Raw genomic sequence first — 17124 nt, 5'->3', positions numbered from 1 at the left:
CCTCCCCCTGTAAACGGACACCTTCTCACAGGTGTGCCCACCTTCCTGAACCCGCCCTCCCAGCACGAATCCGCTGGGCAGAGCAAAACCCCGCGGGTGTGACAGCACCTGTGTGAGCAGGGGCCACACTCTGAGGGTCCTAACGAAGGCAGCCGTACTGGAATACCAGGGACGCTAACTGACAGGCAGTAACACGCCGACCTACGATCCGAGACCGACTCCCGTGCCTGTGGAGTGTCCTGCCCCACCAGCCACCAGGGGGGCCCGGGACAGACGGGACCCGGAGCTTCCAAGGCTGAGGCACCGCGTGCGGCGCGGTCCAGCGCTCCGGACACCGGGCGCCCGCGCCGAGCCGCCGAGCGGGGAGCCACAGCGCCCCGAAGGCGCCCGCCCGCGCGGCTCCCGAGCCGGAGCCCGGCCGAAGCGCCCGCCCGCGGCCTGCGGCGGGGGGCGGCGGCGGGGCGAGGGGCGAGGGGCGCGGGGCCGGGAGAGCCGAGGCCTGGCCCTCGGGCGGTCAGTCGGGCGGCCGGCCGGGGGGCGCGGCTGACAGGACCCAGCGCGCGACCCACCCCCCGAGCCCGCCCGGCCGCGGCGTCGGGGCCGACCTCACCTGGAAGTGCTCCTGGAAGCGGATGGGGAGGATCTGCGCCATGGTGGGCGCCGGGCCGAGGCGGCGGCGGCTCCCCTCGCGCGGACAGACCGGCGGCGGCGGCGGCGGCGCAGGCGCACTGTCCCGGGTCGCCGGCACCGCGCCCCCCGAGCGCGCGCCTCTGCGGATCCCTCCGCGCGCGCCCTATGAGGATCCCTCCGCCCGTCCGGAGGGTCCGCGAAAAGTAGTCCGGGGCGCCGCCGCTCTGGCCGGCGCCGCCGCACCCCCCACCCCCCTCCTCCTCCTCCTCCTCGTCGTCCCGGGCCTGGAGAGCGTTGGCGCTGTGGCCGGCTGGGTGCCCGGGGCGGTTGCGCGCGCCAAGGTGGCCTTGGCTTCGAGGGTGTGCGCGGGAAAGTGGACTGGGACCCCTGGGGCGGCCCCTCCAGAGCAGGTGTGCGTGCGGGGGAGCGTGTGCGGGGGCCATGGAAGGTGAATTGAGTCCGGGGTCCGACCCGGACAGGTGCGCCCAGGCACGCGAGGAGGGGTCTCGGCGGTGCCGTGGCAGGTGTGTGCGGGCTGGGCGCCGGCATCCCCTTCCCCAGAGCCTGGTCGTTCCGTGCGCCCGCCAGGGCCGCTTGTCGTGGAAGCACGGACGCCACAGAAGCGTGCAGGGGGACCTTGACAGTGCCTCAGCGCCTCAGGTCTCAGATTGTCAGGCAGCACCATCAGCATGGGACTCCCGCCCCAGTCCTCTCCTTCCGGGTTTCAAGGCTGAGGACACTGAAGTGGACAGCCCCTGGGATGTGCTCCACACTCCGCCGCGCGCTGCCTCTGGGATGGGGCTGCTGGGCCCAGACGGGGCGTCCCCTGTGTGCACGGGGCTGGACAGCACCTGCCCCGTCACCCTCACCGGCTGCTGGCGCCATGGGGACCTCGCAGCCTGCAGCCTGTGCGTGCTCTGTGGTGTCCTAACGGACAGGGAGCAGGGAAGAGCCCGAGTGTGCCCCCTGGGGCGTGACCCCTGGTGGCTTTAGTTAGCTTATGACGTCGGTGGCCCATGACTTCCGCCCAAGCCCATTCCAGCACAAACATTGCTTGTGGACCACCGATAAGCCCGGGAGGGGACGGATCGGACAGCCTAGCAGCCCCCCCCCCCCCCCCCCGCCACGGTCGGGGCATCCTCTGGCTGCTGCTGCTATTGCTGATCCCTCAGTGAGCACCCAGGGGCTGCGGAGGGCAGGGGCCAGGGGAAGCCGGGCCGTGCTGGACAGGAGCTGCAGGAATGCCCCTTCCGCCCACAAAGCAGCCAGGTCACCGGCTGCCCCCTGGGTGCCCGGCTCTTAGGAGCTCCTGCTAACTACCAAGCAGGGTGGCTCCGCTTGGAGGTCGCGGGCCTCTGGGGAGAATGCTTTAGAGCTGTGACAGTCACATCAGCAGTCCCAGCTAGGTGGCCAGGGCGGGGGAGAGCCCAGCCCGTGGGGGCCAGGTAGGCTAACAGGACAATGGGGGTCGTTTTCAGCCAGGGGTCTTAATCTTGCCATTTTACCCATTCCCGATGGCCTTGTGAGGCCCACTGTTCCCCTGTTACACAGTAGGCGCTCTTACCCGAGGTCTCCTGGCTTACAAGGAGCAGGGGCGGGGTTGAGGCCTCAGCCCGCTCTGGAACCCGTGGAAGAGCCACAGCGATGGCTCAGCTGCTTTGAGTCCCACGTGGTGGGCTTACCTAGGCTCACGGACTGACTTTGTTTTAAAAGCAATGAAGGGGGCCCAGCACCAAGGCACAGTGGATTAAGCTGCCCTTTGGCACCCAGAGAGACACAGGACAGGGAGGGGCCGTTGCCAGCCCAGAAGTGGGGGTGGGAGGGGGGCGGCACAGGAAGACCTCACTTGGAGACAACCTTTGCTCGGAACCCCTGAGGCTGCCAGGGAGCGTCTCTAAATTCACTCTTCGGACAGATATGTCCAAGGCCCTCAGTATGGGCCCCTTTAGGCCCCGGGGAACGTCACAGCTGCAGAAATCCCAAGCCTTTAGAGGACCCAGGGTTTCAGGCACGCCTTAGCTGGCCAGCCCCTGGGGTCCATGCGCAGTCCCTGGGGCCTGGCAGCGCTGCAGGAAGTCCTGGCTCTGCTGCTCATCAGCTGGTTGTTTTGGGCAGGTCGCTGGGCGTCTCTGGGCCTTGGAGGTGCTGAAAGAAGTGGAGGAGTTATTCCACTGAAGACGCTGGGGGGAAAACCCGGCCAATCCCAGGGCACAGGGTGTGAGCGCAGGGGGAGGCCTGGCATCAGAGAATGTGCACGATTCAAACACAGGCCCCCCCGGCATGGCAGGCCTCAGCGAGAGGACTCCAGGGAGGGACAAGGACCCCAGCAGGCAATGCGCAGAGAATCCATGGTACTCTACCAATGCCATCCGCTCTACTAAGCGACACTGGCCCTTTTTTTTTTCTCCTTTTTAACTAATTAATTAATTTTATTTATTTGAAAGGCAGAGTTATAGAGGGAGGGAAATACAGAGAGAAAGGTCTTCCATCTGCTGGTTCACTCCCCAGCCAAGACTGGGCTGATCCAAAGCCAGGAGCCAGGAGCTTCTTCCAGGTCTCCCATGCAGGTGCAGGAGCCCAAGCACTTGGGCCATCTTCTACTGCTTTCCCAGGCCATAGCAGAGAGCTGGATTGGAAGCAGAGCAGCCAGGACTTGAACCAGTGCCTGTATGGGATGCCGGCATCTCATGTGGTGGCTTTGCCTGCTATGCCACAGTGCCACTCCTCTCCATTTTAGAAGAAACACAACACAGAAGCTTGTATAGCCCCCTGTGTGTGGAGGTGCTGCCGCTGCCAGAGGCCTGCCCAGCCTCAGCCTGGGTCTGGGGCTCCTCCTCTGTCCCCTCTCTCTCAAGGTGGCCAGTGCCTTGGCCTTTCTCTGCTGATGGGCAGGCTCAGGTGGCCACCCAGGCTTTGAGCTCCAGGGAATGGAGGAGGCCCTCAGCGTAGGCTCCTTGTGTGGTCCACTCTCCCCCCACCCCACCCCGATGCCCGGCAGCTGGTGCCTTAGAGAGCCAGACCCATCTCAGTGCCAGCTTCACCCTAGACCCTGGCACACCCGCAGCAGGTCCCAGGGTGCTTTGCAAGGCTCAGGCATGCTGGGGGGGGTGCACATAGCAGAGGCCAGGATCCCATCCTTGGCCCCAAGCCCCAGGGGGAACTCAGGACTGCAGGGCTTGGGGACAAGCGCCCTCTCACTGAGCGGGGGTCTTCCCTCCCCACCTTGTCACTAACACACTGCACCCAGGGCAGCCCCTGCACCACCCACACCTGCCGCTGTTTCCCCAGGCCCTGTGACTGATGGCAATGCGCCCCATCCCTGTTCTGCACTGGCCTGGAAATCAGCGACAGGTGCATGTGAGTTGGCCCCTGGGGAGCTCCCCCCCCCCCCCGCTAACCTCCTGTGGAAAAGCAGGAGGAGAATGTGTTTCTTTCCAAGGCCAAGGCCACGGCCAGGGTGGGCATCCAGGTACCCTGTCCCTCCCAGACCCCTACTCCCCACCCCACGGATGCAGCCTGGTGCAATGCTCTATCACAGAGAGAGGAGGCCAGCTGTGTCCTGGGATGCTTCCCGCTTGTCCCCGCGTGGGAGCGTGGGCTGCCCCACATCTGGACGGCAGGAAGCACTCAGTGGAGGGGAGGTGCTGACTCTGCCCCAGATGTTTCGCATTGAGGAAGTGTCACGTCTAGTCACTCTGCACGGCTTGCAAAGAATTGAGATGTCGTGTGAAGGATGACTGCTATTCTGCAGGGATTTGCAATACATCTGGGCTCTGTGTGGGCTCTGTGACATTCTGGGCCTGAGGCTTCCTGTGCAGACCTGGTGTGGGGCAGGGTAGACCTGGATGGGGTGGGGGAGGCGCTGGAGCTTCTAAGCCAGCCATCTTCACTGCTGGGATCTGGCCGTGGTGCTGCGGGAAAGAGGCACCTGGGGCGCATGGCCTGCCCGAGAGCAGCCTGCTTCCCCTCAATTTCTCTGTCCACAGCACTGAGCACCAAGGGAAGTGGGTCCCAAGAGGCCTGAATTGGGTCTGGGCAGCCCATCAGAGCTGGCCCCTAGCACAGAAGGCCAAGGACCAAGTCCAAGGCACAGTCTGGGGCAAGCTGGAGGTCAAGGCCAGAGCTCTGAAGCTCAGAGTCAAGTGCAAGGTTGAGGATAGGGCCACAGCAGGAGCCTGGGGAGTGGCCTCACCATCACTGGCCAGCAGGTACAGGCCAAGTGGGTAGGTGGGTCTGGCTCAGAGGCCATGGGCCATCAGGTACACATGCAGGCCACATGGAGCCCTGGGAACCTAAGGCTGCAGGGACCGTGAGGAGCGAGGCCTGTGAGTGGCAGATCCTATCTGTGCTCCCAGCTCTGGAGGCTGGGTTGTAGCAGTTGTAGGGGGCAGTGTGGGGAGACCACAGGGGCGGGGCAGAGGGCTTTCTTTAAAGCAGCCGAGGGAGAACGAAGCCAGGCTGCTAGCAGGGTCTCTGCACCCAGCCCCAGAGGTGACCTATGGGACGAGCACTACCTGGGCACCCTTGGCTGTTAGCCTTGGGAGGGGCTGGCTGGAAGAGGCGGGCAGCCTGGGGCTCAAAGCAGACACCATCAGAGGGACAGAGCAAGCCGCAAGTCCTGGGTGGCCCAGTGGGATGGGCAGAGAAAGGTTCTGGAAAGAGTGTAGCTGCCGGCGGCACAGGTGCACCTGCCAGGGACAAGAGACCCCAGGCCCACATAGGTCAGCACAGCTCAGGACACAGTCGTTCACTCCATGATCTCCAACAGACACCAGCATCTGCGGATTCTCCCGGCTTTGGTACAAAATGTTCCGGTAATTGCAAATAAGCTGCACATTCTCTTGTCTGCAAAGGATCGTCCAAGGGGACTTAAAGTACCTACAGCAACAAGGCTGTTTGTTTTTGGAATACTTCCTCTCCGTGGCATGTCGGTTCTGAGGGTGCAGAAACCGTGGCTGCACAAGGCCGTGGACACGGAGCTGCCTTGCGAGGACAGGGCTGGCAGCGTTGGTACGGCAGGCTGAGGGGAGGCAGGCTTCAGGCTAGGAACAGAACACACTTACAGGAGGTCCAGATCTGAGGGCAAGCGGATCTCATCCCCCACGCAGGCCATGGGGCAGCTTTGTGTGCTGCAGAGAGACCAAGGACGTGGAGGGCCCATGGGTCCCCACAGGAGGGGCGGCTGCCAGCCAGGACCCCTGCGTCTCCTTCCCTCCCCCACCCCCAGACCCAGCACCAAGCAGGGTGACGGACGGTGGATGCTGTGGAGGCAGGAAAGCTCAGGCCCCGCTAAGGTCACATGGGGACCCTGCAACAAGGGAGCTGTGCCGTGGGCCAGGACCCCCTCGGATGCCACGCCTTGTGTTCCAGCCGCTTCCTCCAAAGCAGACGGTGCACTTGTGGAAGGCCTGCCTGGAGCCGGCAGCCGGGGCTGAGAACAATGTGGGTACTCCTGAGTGTGGGCACGGGTCTGGTGCAGAGAGCTGAGCCACGGGGCATGTGCCCTAGAGGGGAGCAGAGGGGCCTGTCGGGGAGTCTGTGCCTGGGCATGGGCAGGGCGCTCTGTAACACCAGGTGCACATGTGCAGGCCAGGGGCGCCCTGGAGATGCCAGGGGCTGCAGGAGGGGTGGGAAGTCCTGCTGTGTGCATGGGTGGGGGCAGGGAGCTCGCATCTCAGCACCCAGAAGCTGAGCCTCTTTCCGGAGGTGAGAGAAGCCCCCAGAGGTGATGAAGCCGTCATCATTTTGCCTTTTGTTCTTGTTAGCTTATTTATTTTTACTTATTTGAAAAGGAGAGAGAGAGAAGGCAAGAGAAACCGAGCTATTTTGGCAGGGAGAGCAGAGTATGGGGTGCTGAGCTGGGAGGGTGGGTGCAAGGGAGCACAGAGGCGGCCCACACTGAGCAGGCAGGTGTCCTGGCGGAGGCGTGAGGACCCGGAAGAAAAGGGAGGGTAAGGGCCAGTTCCAAGGCGGGGGAGGGTGTCTGGAGTTCTCTGTGAAAAAGTGGTCAAAGAAGGGCAGGAGGGTGGGAGCAGTGTGTACACCCTGCAGGTGCGTATAAATGTGATGACTATGTGGCTGGTGTGTTGGTGGGGCTGATGAGCAGAGGGGGGCCTCAGGGAGGTGCCAGTGTGTGTGAGAGAGAAGTCGCGTCCCATGCACTCACCTGTCTCATCCCCTATGTGGGTCCCTTACTCCAGAGCCTGCCTGAAACCGCATCCGCATCATGGCCGGCAGGGGGCGCTGCGTTGCCGAGCGGCCGGGAGGCCCTGCCTAAGGCTGGAATACAGGTTGCCTGTCTGAGCCTGCGCCCATCTCCAGAGTCTCCTGGTTGGTAAGCTAGCTTCGATCCCGGCTTAGAAACCGCTACACCTCACCAAGACTTCCCTGGAGGGTGTCACACCTGGGCTCCTGGACCCGTGGGCGTGCATGGTCCCCAAGACAAGGGGATCTGGAACCAGGCATGGAAATAAAACAGGAGAAAGCTCTCACAGCCTGGGACCTGCACCCACACAGGCAGAGCAGAGGGGATGCAGTGCAGGTCTGCAGGTCCCTCATGCTCAGGGACCCCATTCCAGGGCTTCCATCCTGCTGGTGGCTCTCTGAGCTGGCCCGAGACCACCCTGAACTCGTGGCTTCCTGGCCTGCCCCTGGGCAGCGTTTTGCACCATGAGCACGAAGAAGCATCTACTTGGATTTCTGCCAGTCCTCCTTTTAATCCCTAGCCCCCTCCTTCCTGGCACTGGGCCACACCCCGGCCATCGCAGACGGCCTTGTGGCACCAAATTCACATGCAGGTGCCTGCCTGCCAACAGGCTGCGACGGGGCCACTCGCTGTGCCGTGGGATGAAGGCAGGCTGTGCAGGGCTGTGACTCCAGCCCATCCCTGTCTGTTCTTCCCAGAGCTCAGAGGGAATGGCCAAGGTCACAGGCTCATCCCATGAAACAGGTGTAAGCTCTGCCTGTCTCACCTCTGTGTGAAGAATTATGGCTGTATCCACGCTCGCAGCCTGCATTCTAAAGAGGTACCAGGAGGCCAGGACAGGACGATGGATTTCAGGCTGAACAATCCCAGCCTGTCCAGCAGCAGCAAGCACAGTGTGTGTGGGGGTGGGGGGCGCTCCCTGCTCCCCCTGTGTCAATCACATGGAGAAGCTCTCACAGCAGAACTGGAAGGACCCCCAGGGATGGCTCTGCCATCTCCCTGCATCACAGCCAGGCACACCAAGGCCAGAAAGGAGGATGGCCTGCTGTTCTGTGTCCCTTTCCAAGGTCCAAGGCACACTCCGGCTAGGAGATGGGCATTTCCAGATGACGCCGTCTTATACATCCCAGCCCTGACCTCTCACGGGCTCTTTTTTATTTATTTATTTATTTATTTATTGCCTGACCTCTCACCGGCTCTTATTTATTTATTTATTTATTTGACAGGCAGAGTGGACAGTGAGAGAGAGAGGCAGAGAGAAAGGGCTTCCTTTTCCATTGGTTCACCCTCCAATGGCCGCTGCGGCCGGTGTGCTGTGGCCGGCGCACGGCGCTGATCCAAAGCCAGGAGCCAGGGGCTTCTCCTGGTCTCCCATGGGGTGCAGGGCCCAAGCACCTGGGCCATCCTCCACTGCACTCCCGGGCCACAGCAGAGAGCTGGACAGGAAGAGGAGCGACTGGGACAGAATCTGGCGCCCCGACCAGGACTAGAACTTGGTGTGCCGGTGCCTCAGGTGGAGGATTAGCCTGTTGAGCCATGGCGCCGGCCTCTCATGGGCTCTTACACACATGAGAACTGAGAGGCTAGGTGTGATCGCTCACCCACCCTGGACTGACCTTAGAATGCACGGGGTCTTTTTTTTTTTTTTTAAAGATTTTATTTATTTATTTGAGAGGCAGACTTACAGACAGAAAGAGAGAGAGAGAGAGAGAGGAGTCTTCCATCCTCTGGTTCACTCCGAAAATGGCTGCCAATCCGAAGCCAGGAGCCAGGAGCTTCTTCTGGGTCTTCCATGTGAGTGCAGGGGCCCAAGGACCTGGGCCATCTTCCACTGCTTTCCCAGGCCATAGCAGAGAGCTTGATCAGAAGTGGCACAGCCGGAACTCCAACTGCCACTCATATGGGATGCCAGCATTGCAGGCAGTGGCTCAACTTACTGCACCAACAGATACCCTCTTATTCCAATTAAGAGAAGAAGATCCTATGAAGATTTTGGGAAGACATTTAAATTCTTACCAAATTGGCTAAAACCGACAGTGGCAAAGAAAACACAGAACTCAGGAGCGCCATTGCAATCTGAATGTGAATATCATCACTTAGTGAAAGACTGGGGGTGAGAATTCCGTGCCACAAACAGGACAGCCCCACAAATCGCAAAGTGCACCCCTCAGTTCTGATGGAGATGGTCTGTGACCCCAAAGTTGTCAACAAGGTGTGGCCATCTGTGACTGTGAAGTTGGTAGAAACTTTTCTAAATCATTGATTCTAAGAAAACAGCTCAGCAGCCCCGCCGGAGGCAAAGCTGCCCCCTCACTTCCGACTCCAGGACAGAACGAAGCGCGCGGCCAGACCCGAGCAGGAAAGGGCGACACCGCGGCCTTGAAGAGCGCCACCACGTTTCTGTTCAAACTGTGTCACTCCAGCGGGTTCTGGCTGCCCTTTACATGAACGTTCGTGTTTACGCCTGGTTTCACATGCTCCTGCCCTCTGGCTTCGGATCGGCGCAGCGCCGGCCGTTGCGGCCATTTGAGGAGTGGACCAGCGGAAGGAAGACCTTTCTCTCTGTCTCTCCCTCTCTCTCCATCTGTAACTCTACCTCGCAAATAAATAAATAAAAATCTTTTTTTAAAAAAGGCTATCTACTGTTTTGCTGTTGTGTCCTCTCTTCCTGTTCGTGGCGAAATCTGAGCATTGTAAAACATCATCTGATTAATCATCAGGGCTCATCGTTAGAGCTTACCTGAGCTTTTTTTTTTTTTTTTTTCCTCAGTTCCTTAAGGAAACATTTAAATGTCACAGAATCGTAACTGCAGTCCGAAGTGGAAGACGTACTGTTTTATTTTTTATTTTTTTGCTACGTTAGAAAACATTTGCCTGCGTCACAGACGGAGTCACACGTTCCCCGTGGAGCTTCTCCTTAGCTGTGTCCCCCAGATGCCCGAGGGCTTTGCTCCCTGCTAGGACCTTGGGCTCAGTGTCTGTCATCTCCCCGTGGTCTCCCGAGATCACAGTTCTGTGGTCCAGTGCCAGGAAGGAGGCCCTGGAGTCTCTTATTAAAACTCTGACAGGGGCTGGTGCTATGCTACGGCAGAGTGGCCATCCCATATGGGTGCCAGTTCGAGTCCTGGCTGCTCCACCTCCAATCCAGCTCCCTGCTAAAAGCCTGAGAAAGCAATGGGAAATAGCCCAAGTGCTTGGGCCCTGGCACCCGTGTAGGAGACCCGGAGGAATCTCCTGGCTCCTGGCTGTGGAAAATAAATGAATAATCATAAGAATAATAAAAGTCTTTGGCAACAGCTTCAGGTTTGCTTTTGTCTTTAGAAGGCTGAGTGACTCGAGAGAATGAGAAGCCAGCAGGTTGCTCCGTCCTGGGGTAGAGGAGCTGGGAAGAGAGGCAGGGCTGGGGGAGTGGATGGTGCAGCATGGACCTGAGTGTTCTGGAGGGTCAGGCGGATGGGGGACATCTACAGCCCTGCACACCACCCCGGGGCATGCCACGGGGGGCGGGGGAAGAGGACCTGACTCTGGGCAGAGCAACGTGAGCGGAGCCAGGAGGCAGATGGAGCCACCCCGGGGGAACTGGGGCTGGCAGAACAGCCTTACCTAGGCATGGAGGGAAGTCTGTGAGGAGCGAGTGTCCGGGGGTGAAAGAGGGGTCCCTCCTAACCAGGACGGCACTCGTGCCCACGCCTAGCTCGGGAGGGCAGGGGATGTCACTTGGGTGTCTCCCCAGCTGGCAGAAGAGAGCCTGGTGAGAAGGGATTCCTCCTCTACCACACCCTCAACAACGGACAACCATGGCAACTTAACCCACAAAGGCCCAGCAGGAAGGAGGGTGCTGAGAAGTTGCACCCAGGGCTCCCAGCTGCAGTGCACACGGTCTGCAGGGCCCACAGCTTGCGCCGGAGGCCCCCTCTTCCCCGGTCCTGGTGCCGTTTTGGCCGGGTCTGGGAGACTGGGCCGGCTGGACGTTGGCGGTTCCTCCAGATGTCAGCGTCTTTACCCTGGGAGCGTGCCTCCTGCACTCGGCCGTGCGCCCACACCCCAGGCCACCTCCACAGCCCTGCTTCAGGCACGGATCCAAGTCAGGAGATTGGTCACGTCTGTCAGGTGAGTTCTGAAACCTGGGTTATTGCTGGCAGACTCTGGAGACCAGCCCCCTTCCCCAGGCCGATGAGTCACAGGGATGTGGCCACAGTGTCAGTGGGGCGTGCTGACTTGGCTGTGATCTGGACGACAGCCCGAGCAGGAGGCTCGCCCACTGTGACCTGTGCACGGCTCCCGGGGCCCCACCTGCCTCCTGAGGCCACGTGACATGTCTGTCTCTGAAGTCCTCTCCCTTTTCCTCCTCTGCCCCCTTCCATGTGCAAGGCCCACTGTCGTCTCCCTCATCTCCCCACCCCCCCGCCCGGAGCCACACGTCCTCACTGTCCGGGCTGGTGGTGACAGCTGACGTGGGACCAGGTGTGTGTGCTCGTGTCAGGAAGCAGGAATCAGGCCATGCGCAGCCTCGTAGAGAAGCCGCCACGGATGCCAGGCCAGCATCCCATGGCCTAACGCAAAGGCTTTGCCCGTCCACACAACTCGGGGCCCAGGATTCGGGTCCGGTGTGGGCCCCTCCTGTCCCACATTGGAGCAGCTTTGTTCAGCTCCCGGCTCCAGCTCCTGTCTCCAGTTTCCTGCCAGTTTAGACTCTGTGGTGGCCTGGTCACCGAGTCCTTGCCAGCCATGTGGGAGACCTGCATTGAGTTCCTGGCTCCCAACGTCAGCCCTGGCCCAGCCCCAGCCATGGTGGGTGTCTGGGGAATGAACAAGCAGACGGCAGCTCTGTCTCTCTGCCTCTCAAATCACTTTTTTAATGAGAAACTTGGGCAGCAGGCACACATCTTGCTTCCCAAACTCAACTTAATTTTTGCTACTTGTGTTCTGCTAAAAAAAGTTGTCTCTTCTACCATGGATTCAAGCATGAAGGTCCCTTGGTCTTTTTTTTTTTTTAAGATTTATTCCTTTTATTTATTTGAAATGCAGAGTGACAGAGAGGGGGAGAGAGAGAGAGAAAGAGAGAGAGAGAGAGAGAGAGAGAGAGAGAGAGAGAGAGAGATCTTCCATCCACTGGTTTACTCCCCAAATGGCTGCAACAATTGTAGCTGGGCCAAGCTGAAGTCAGGAGTCTGGAAGTCCATCCGGGTCTTCCATGGGAGAAGTAAGGGCCCAAGCACGTGGGCCATCCTCCACTGCTTTCCCAGGTGCATTAGCAGAGAGCTGGATGGGAAGTGGAGCAGCCGGGACTCTAATATGGGATGCTGGCCTTGCAGCCGGCAGCTTCACCCCCTGCACCACAGTGCTGGCTCTTGTCCCCTGGGCTTAGAAGGGCAGCTGGCATACCCTCCCTTCTGCTGTTGAGACCCAAGGGGTGCAGCCTGCTGGGCTCCAGCTCAGGAGCCCCATGTGCAGAGGTGGTGAGGTCCCAGCAGCCCGTGCGGGAGTGGGAAGTCACATGCTTTCCACACAGAAGGTCCCCTTAGAAGTCTGTCCCTTCTCAAGAGCTGTGCCCACCCCCGGTCAAACAGAAAAACCTGACTGTGGGTGGGGGGTGAAATAACAGGAGGTTAGGACTTAGTGAAAGGGTGGAGCTAATGAATTGAGGCAGTGAAAAAAGAGACGGTGGGCGAGAGAACTCACAGAGTTCACGTGAGTACTCTCCAGAGACGCTACAATTCGGTAACCTTGGCAACCCGGTGGGAGACTGCAGGAGAATTTGAGCCCATACTGAGGGCAGCACAGATTCTTTGTGTGGTCCTGGGGAAAAAGCAGATGAATGATATACCCACAGAAGGCAGAGATCAGAAGCTGACTACCTTCAATTCCGCTCTGCTGTGCGGTATTATGTCCCTCCTGAATCAAAAATATATAAATAAATAGAGAGAGAGAGAGAGAGAGAGAGAGAGATTTACCACGCCTAACCTGAGTGTGTCACTTTTGGCACACCTGTAACCCTGCAGAACCAAGCAAAGCTCTCTGGCCACACCCATCTCAAGCCTCGAGACTCTAAGGCTCCTCCAAAAGCAGAAAGTCCACTTAACACAGTCATAGTATAACAAGAAAAAAAAAAACACAAGAGTGAGGGAAGAAGAATTCAAAGAATATCTCCACAATGCCAAGCAACAAACACAGAAACCGAGGGAACAAGATCAAGGAAGACAGTATAACGCCCCCAAATGAACAAGACATCCCAAGCCAAGATTACAAAGATGATGAGATAGAAGAAATGAAAGATACAGATTTCAAAAAATTTATGATAAGAACATTGAGAAGTTTTCAAAAACAAATTCTAGAACTACAGAAATCCTTACTGGACAGGATAGAAAATCTCTCTCATGAAAATGAAATCTTAAGGAGGAATCAAAATGAAACACAGAAACTAGTAGAACAGGAAGGTGTGATAGTGAAGAGAAATCAAAATGAAATGAAGAACTCAATAGATCAAATGACAAACACATTAGAGAGCCTTGAAAACAGAGTCAATGAGACAGAAGAGAGAATATCAGACTTAGAAGACAGAGAACAAAGTCTACATTCAAACCAAAGAAAAGAAGAGGAAATTAGAAATCTAAAAAATATTGTTGGGAATCTACAGGATACTATTAAAAAACCCAAAATTCGGGTTCTAGGAGTTCCTGAAGGCATGGAGAGGGAGAAAGGATTAGAAGGCCTTTTTAGTGAGATACTAGCAGAGAACTTTCTGGTTTTGGAGAAGGACAGACATCCTAGTACAGGAAGCTCATAGACCCCTAGTAAACATGACCAAAAGAGATCCTCATCAAGACACGTTGTAACTAAACTCACCACAGTGAAACATAAGAAAAGATCCTAAAATGTGCAAGAGAGAAACGTCAGATTACTCTCAGAGGATCTCCAATTAGACTCACAGCAGACTTCTCAGCAGAAACCCTATAGGCTCGGAGTGAATGGTGAGACATAGCCAAGGTGCTAAGAGAGAAAAACTGCCAGCCTGGAATATTATATCCTGCAAAGCTCTCATTTGTGAATGGAGGTGAAATAAAGACCTTGCATAGCAAACAGAAATTGAAAGAATTTGTTGCCACTCATCCAACCCTGCAGAAGATGCTTAAAAATGTGTTACATGCTCAGCACCACAGCTCAATAGGCTAATCCTCCGCCTGTGGTCCTGGCACACCGGGTTCTAGTCCCAGTCAGGGCACCAGATTCTGTCCCAGTTGCCCCTCTTCCAGACCAGCTCTTTGCTATGGCCCGGGAGTGCAGTGGAGGATGGCCCAAGTGCTTGGGCCCTGCACCTGCATGGGAGACCAGGAGAAGCACCTGGCTCCTGCCTTCGGATCAGCGCAGTGTGACAGCCGCAGTGCGCTGGCCGCAGTGAGCCAGCCGCGGCGGCCACTGGAGGGTGAACCAATGGCAAAGGAAGACCTTTCTCTCTGTCTCTCTCTCTAACTGTCCACTCTGCCTATCGAAAAAAAAAAATGTGTTACACACAGAAACACAGAAACACGGTCATCAATATGAAAGAAGGTAAAGAAAGGAAAGCTCACTGCAAAAGATCACAGGAAGCTCAAAGCATATATTAGAAAATACCTTTGGCAAATGGCAGGGCAAAGTTACTACTTATCAATAGTCACATTGAATGTTAATGGTCTCAACTCTCCAGTTAAAAAGCACAGATTGGCTGAAGGATTAAGGTCCAAAACCCATCTATTTGCTGCTTACAAGAAACACATCTTTCCAACAAAGATGCATGCAGACTGAAAGTGAAAGGCTGGAAAAAGATATTCCATGCCAACAGAAATGAAAAAAGAGCGGGCGTAGCCATCTTGATATCGGACAAAATAAACTTTAATGCAAAAACTGTTAAGAGAGACAAAGAGGGGCACTATATAATGATTAAGGGATCAATTCAACAGGAAGATATAATGATTATCAATGTATATGCACCTAATTACAGGGCACCGGTTTATTTAAAAGATATGTTAAGGAACTTAAAGGGAGACTTAGATTCCAATACAATAGTAGTAGGGGACTTTAATACTCTACTCTCTGAAAAAGACAGATCAACAGGACAGAAGATCAACAAGGAGACAGTAGATTTAAACAACACTATAGCTCAAATGGACCTAACAGATATCTACAGAACTTTTGTTTTTTAACTTTTATTTAATGAATATAAATTTCCAGTGTACAGCTTATGGATTACAATGGCTCCCCCCCCCCCATAACTTCCCTCCCACCCGCAACCCTCCCCTCTCCCGCTCCCTCTCCCCTTCCATTTGCATCAAGATTCATTTTCAATTCTCTTTATTTACAGAAGATCAATTTAGTATAAAGATTTCAACAGTTTGCACCCACATAGAAACACAAAGTGAAACATACTGTTTGAGTACTAGTTATAGCATTAAATCACAATGTACAGCACATTAAGGACAGAGATCCCACATGAGGAGCAAGTGCACAGTGGCTCCTGTTGTTGACCCAACAAATTGACACTCTAGTTTATGGCGCCAGTAACCATCCTAGGCTGTCGTCATGAGTTGCCAAGGCTATGGAAGCCTTCCAAGTTTGCCGACTCTGATCATATTTAGACAAGGTCATAAAAGACAGAGTGAGGATAGTAACCAATGATCCTAAGAGTGGCATTTACCAGGTTTGAACAATTATACAGCATTAAGTGGGGAAGAGGACCATCAGTACACACAGGTTGGGAGTAGAGCCATTGGTGGTAGAGTAGAGGTTATGATTACAAAGGAATGAGGCCCAAGTGCACTAGACAGGGCCTAGAACAAAGGACAGAGTCATTATTAGAGGAGCTAAGAAAGGTGCTGTCTAAGCTACAATTAAGTTTTCTGATTGAGAGGCAAATAGAACCTGATAGAAGGGGCTTGATAATAATCTGGTGGGCTTTAGGCCTTGTAAATTCAGAGGCCCAGACCTATCTATCTCTTCACATGGGGTATATCCTAAGGGAGGTGTGAACCTCCTAGGGGAAGGCACTCTGTTGACTTTCATTACTTGGCTGGCCTGGGAGGAGAACTGGCCAGGTAAAGGCAGGGGGCATCTCCAACAGGAAATATACAGTTCTGCCTGCAATGTTACTGACCCTACTTGGCCATTCTCTTAACAGTGGCGATCACTTTGGAGGCTGGGCTGAGTGAAGGGCTTTTCAGCTTAGAGCCAATAAGATCTGTGGCTCTGACGTGGGCATCCTTCGACTCCAGGGCAGGTCCATTTCCAGTGATCCAACTCTTGGCAGAGCTGCCAGGGCTCTTCACAAGCTGACTTCTGCTGAAGCCCAGGCTTACCACATTGAAAGCCACTGCAGTGGACTGGCCTGTTGGGTCTCCTTGAGGGCAGATCACTGTACAGATCAGCCATTAATAGGCCTGCCACCCATTGCTTCTGATGCCGAGCTTTCTTTTCCTCCTGGTTTGTGTTAAAGCAGACCAGAGGATGCAAGTCAAGGGAGTGCCCGTGTCCCATCTCTAATCTTCGGTGGCCTGAACTACAAGTCTATAGTCACAGGCATGTTCTGTAGTAGTTTTTCTAAGGTAGACAATGCCCATGAGGAAAATTATATTCTCACTTTAAAACTTTCTTTCCCTTTGGTCTGAAAGGGAGGTTTTTTCTACTTACTGTATACTTCGCTGATGGCGAAGTGAATCTAGCTATGAGATTATTATTTGAGTTCTTATTTTGGCTATGCTATTGCAGAAAAATGTTAGCCATCTCTTTTATAAGGTCTAAAGATTAAATTGTGCATCCTACAGATTCCTTCATAATAGAATTAGTTTCCTACCTTGAAGAGAATAGAGAAATGAAAGAACAAGTTGGGCTTAGAATAGAGAAATGAGGGAGCAAGTCCTAGATCGCTTGCTGACAATAGCAATATCACATGAATACTTAGCAAACCGTTTCAACCATTAGATAACAACTTAAGAAAACATTTACCAGAAGGTCCAATGCCTTCTATAAATTTTAAGAATAATGTATTTGAAAACACCTCTTAAATATCTAACATGGTGTAGTTTGTTTAGCCAGTAAACTTAAGCACAACCACCTAAAATGTTTTTAGTTTCTTTCTACCAACAAGTCTAAAACATATGATACACAGATTCAGGTCCCACAAATTAAAATGTATCTTTGATTGATTTTAGCAGCTTAAATTTATGGACAATCTTATCTATAAGCCATTTAAAATAAAACTCTTAATAAAATTTCCCCATGTGGACATACAATATGTACACACATATAATATAGCATAA

At 55.2% G+C, this 17124-nt stretch overlaps 1 protein-coding gene across 3 annotated transcripts in view; it reads right to left on the bottom strand.

The window, feature by feature from the left end:
• Window positions 1-699, bottom strand: part of CLTCL1 (clathrin heavy chain like 1) — a 112964-nt gene extending 112265 nt beyond the window's left edge. For all 3 annotated transcript variants that reach the window (XM_062182078.1, XM_062182080.1, XM_062182079.1), the window contains exon 1: window positions 611-699. In XM_062182078.1, coding sequence (XP_062038062.1) covers window positions 611-652 — 42 coding nt within the window. In that variant the 5' untranslated portion in view covers window positions 653-699. The remainder of the gene's footprint in view (window positions 1-610) is intronic.
• Between the last annotated feature and the right edge of the window lie 16425 nt (window positions 700-17124).

Source organism: Lepus europaeus, chromosome 23, assembly GCF_033115175.1.
Source record: "Lepus europaeus isolate LE1 chromosome 23, mLepTim1.pri, whole genome shotgun sequence".
NCBI lineage: Eukaryota > Metazoa > Chordata > Mammalia > Lagomorpha > Leporidae > Lepus > Lepus europaeus.
This window is presented reverse-complemented; position numbering and strand designations above follow the sequence as displayed.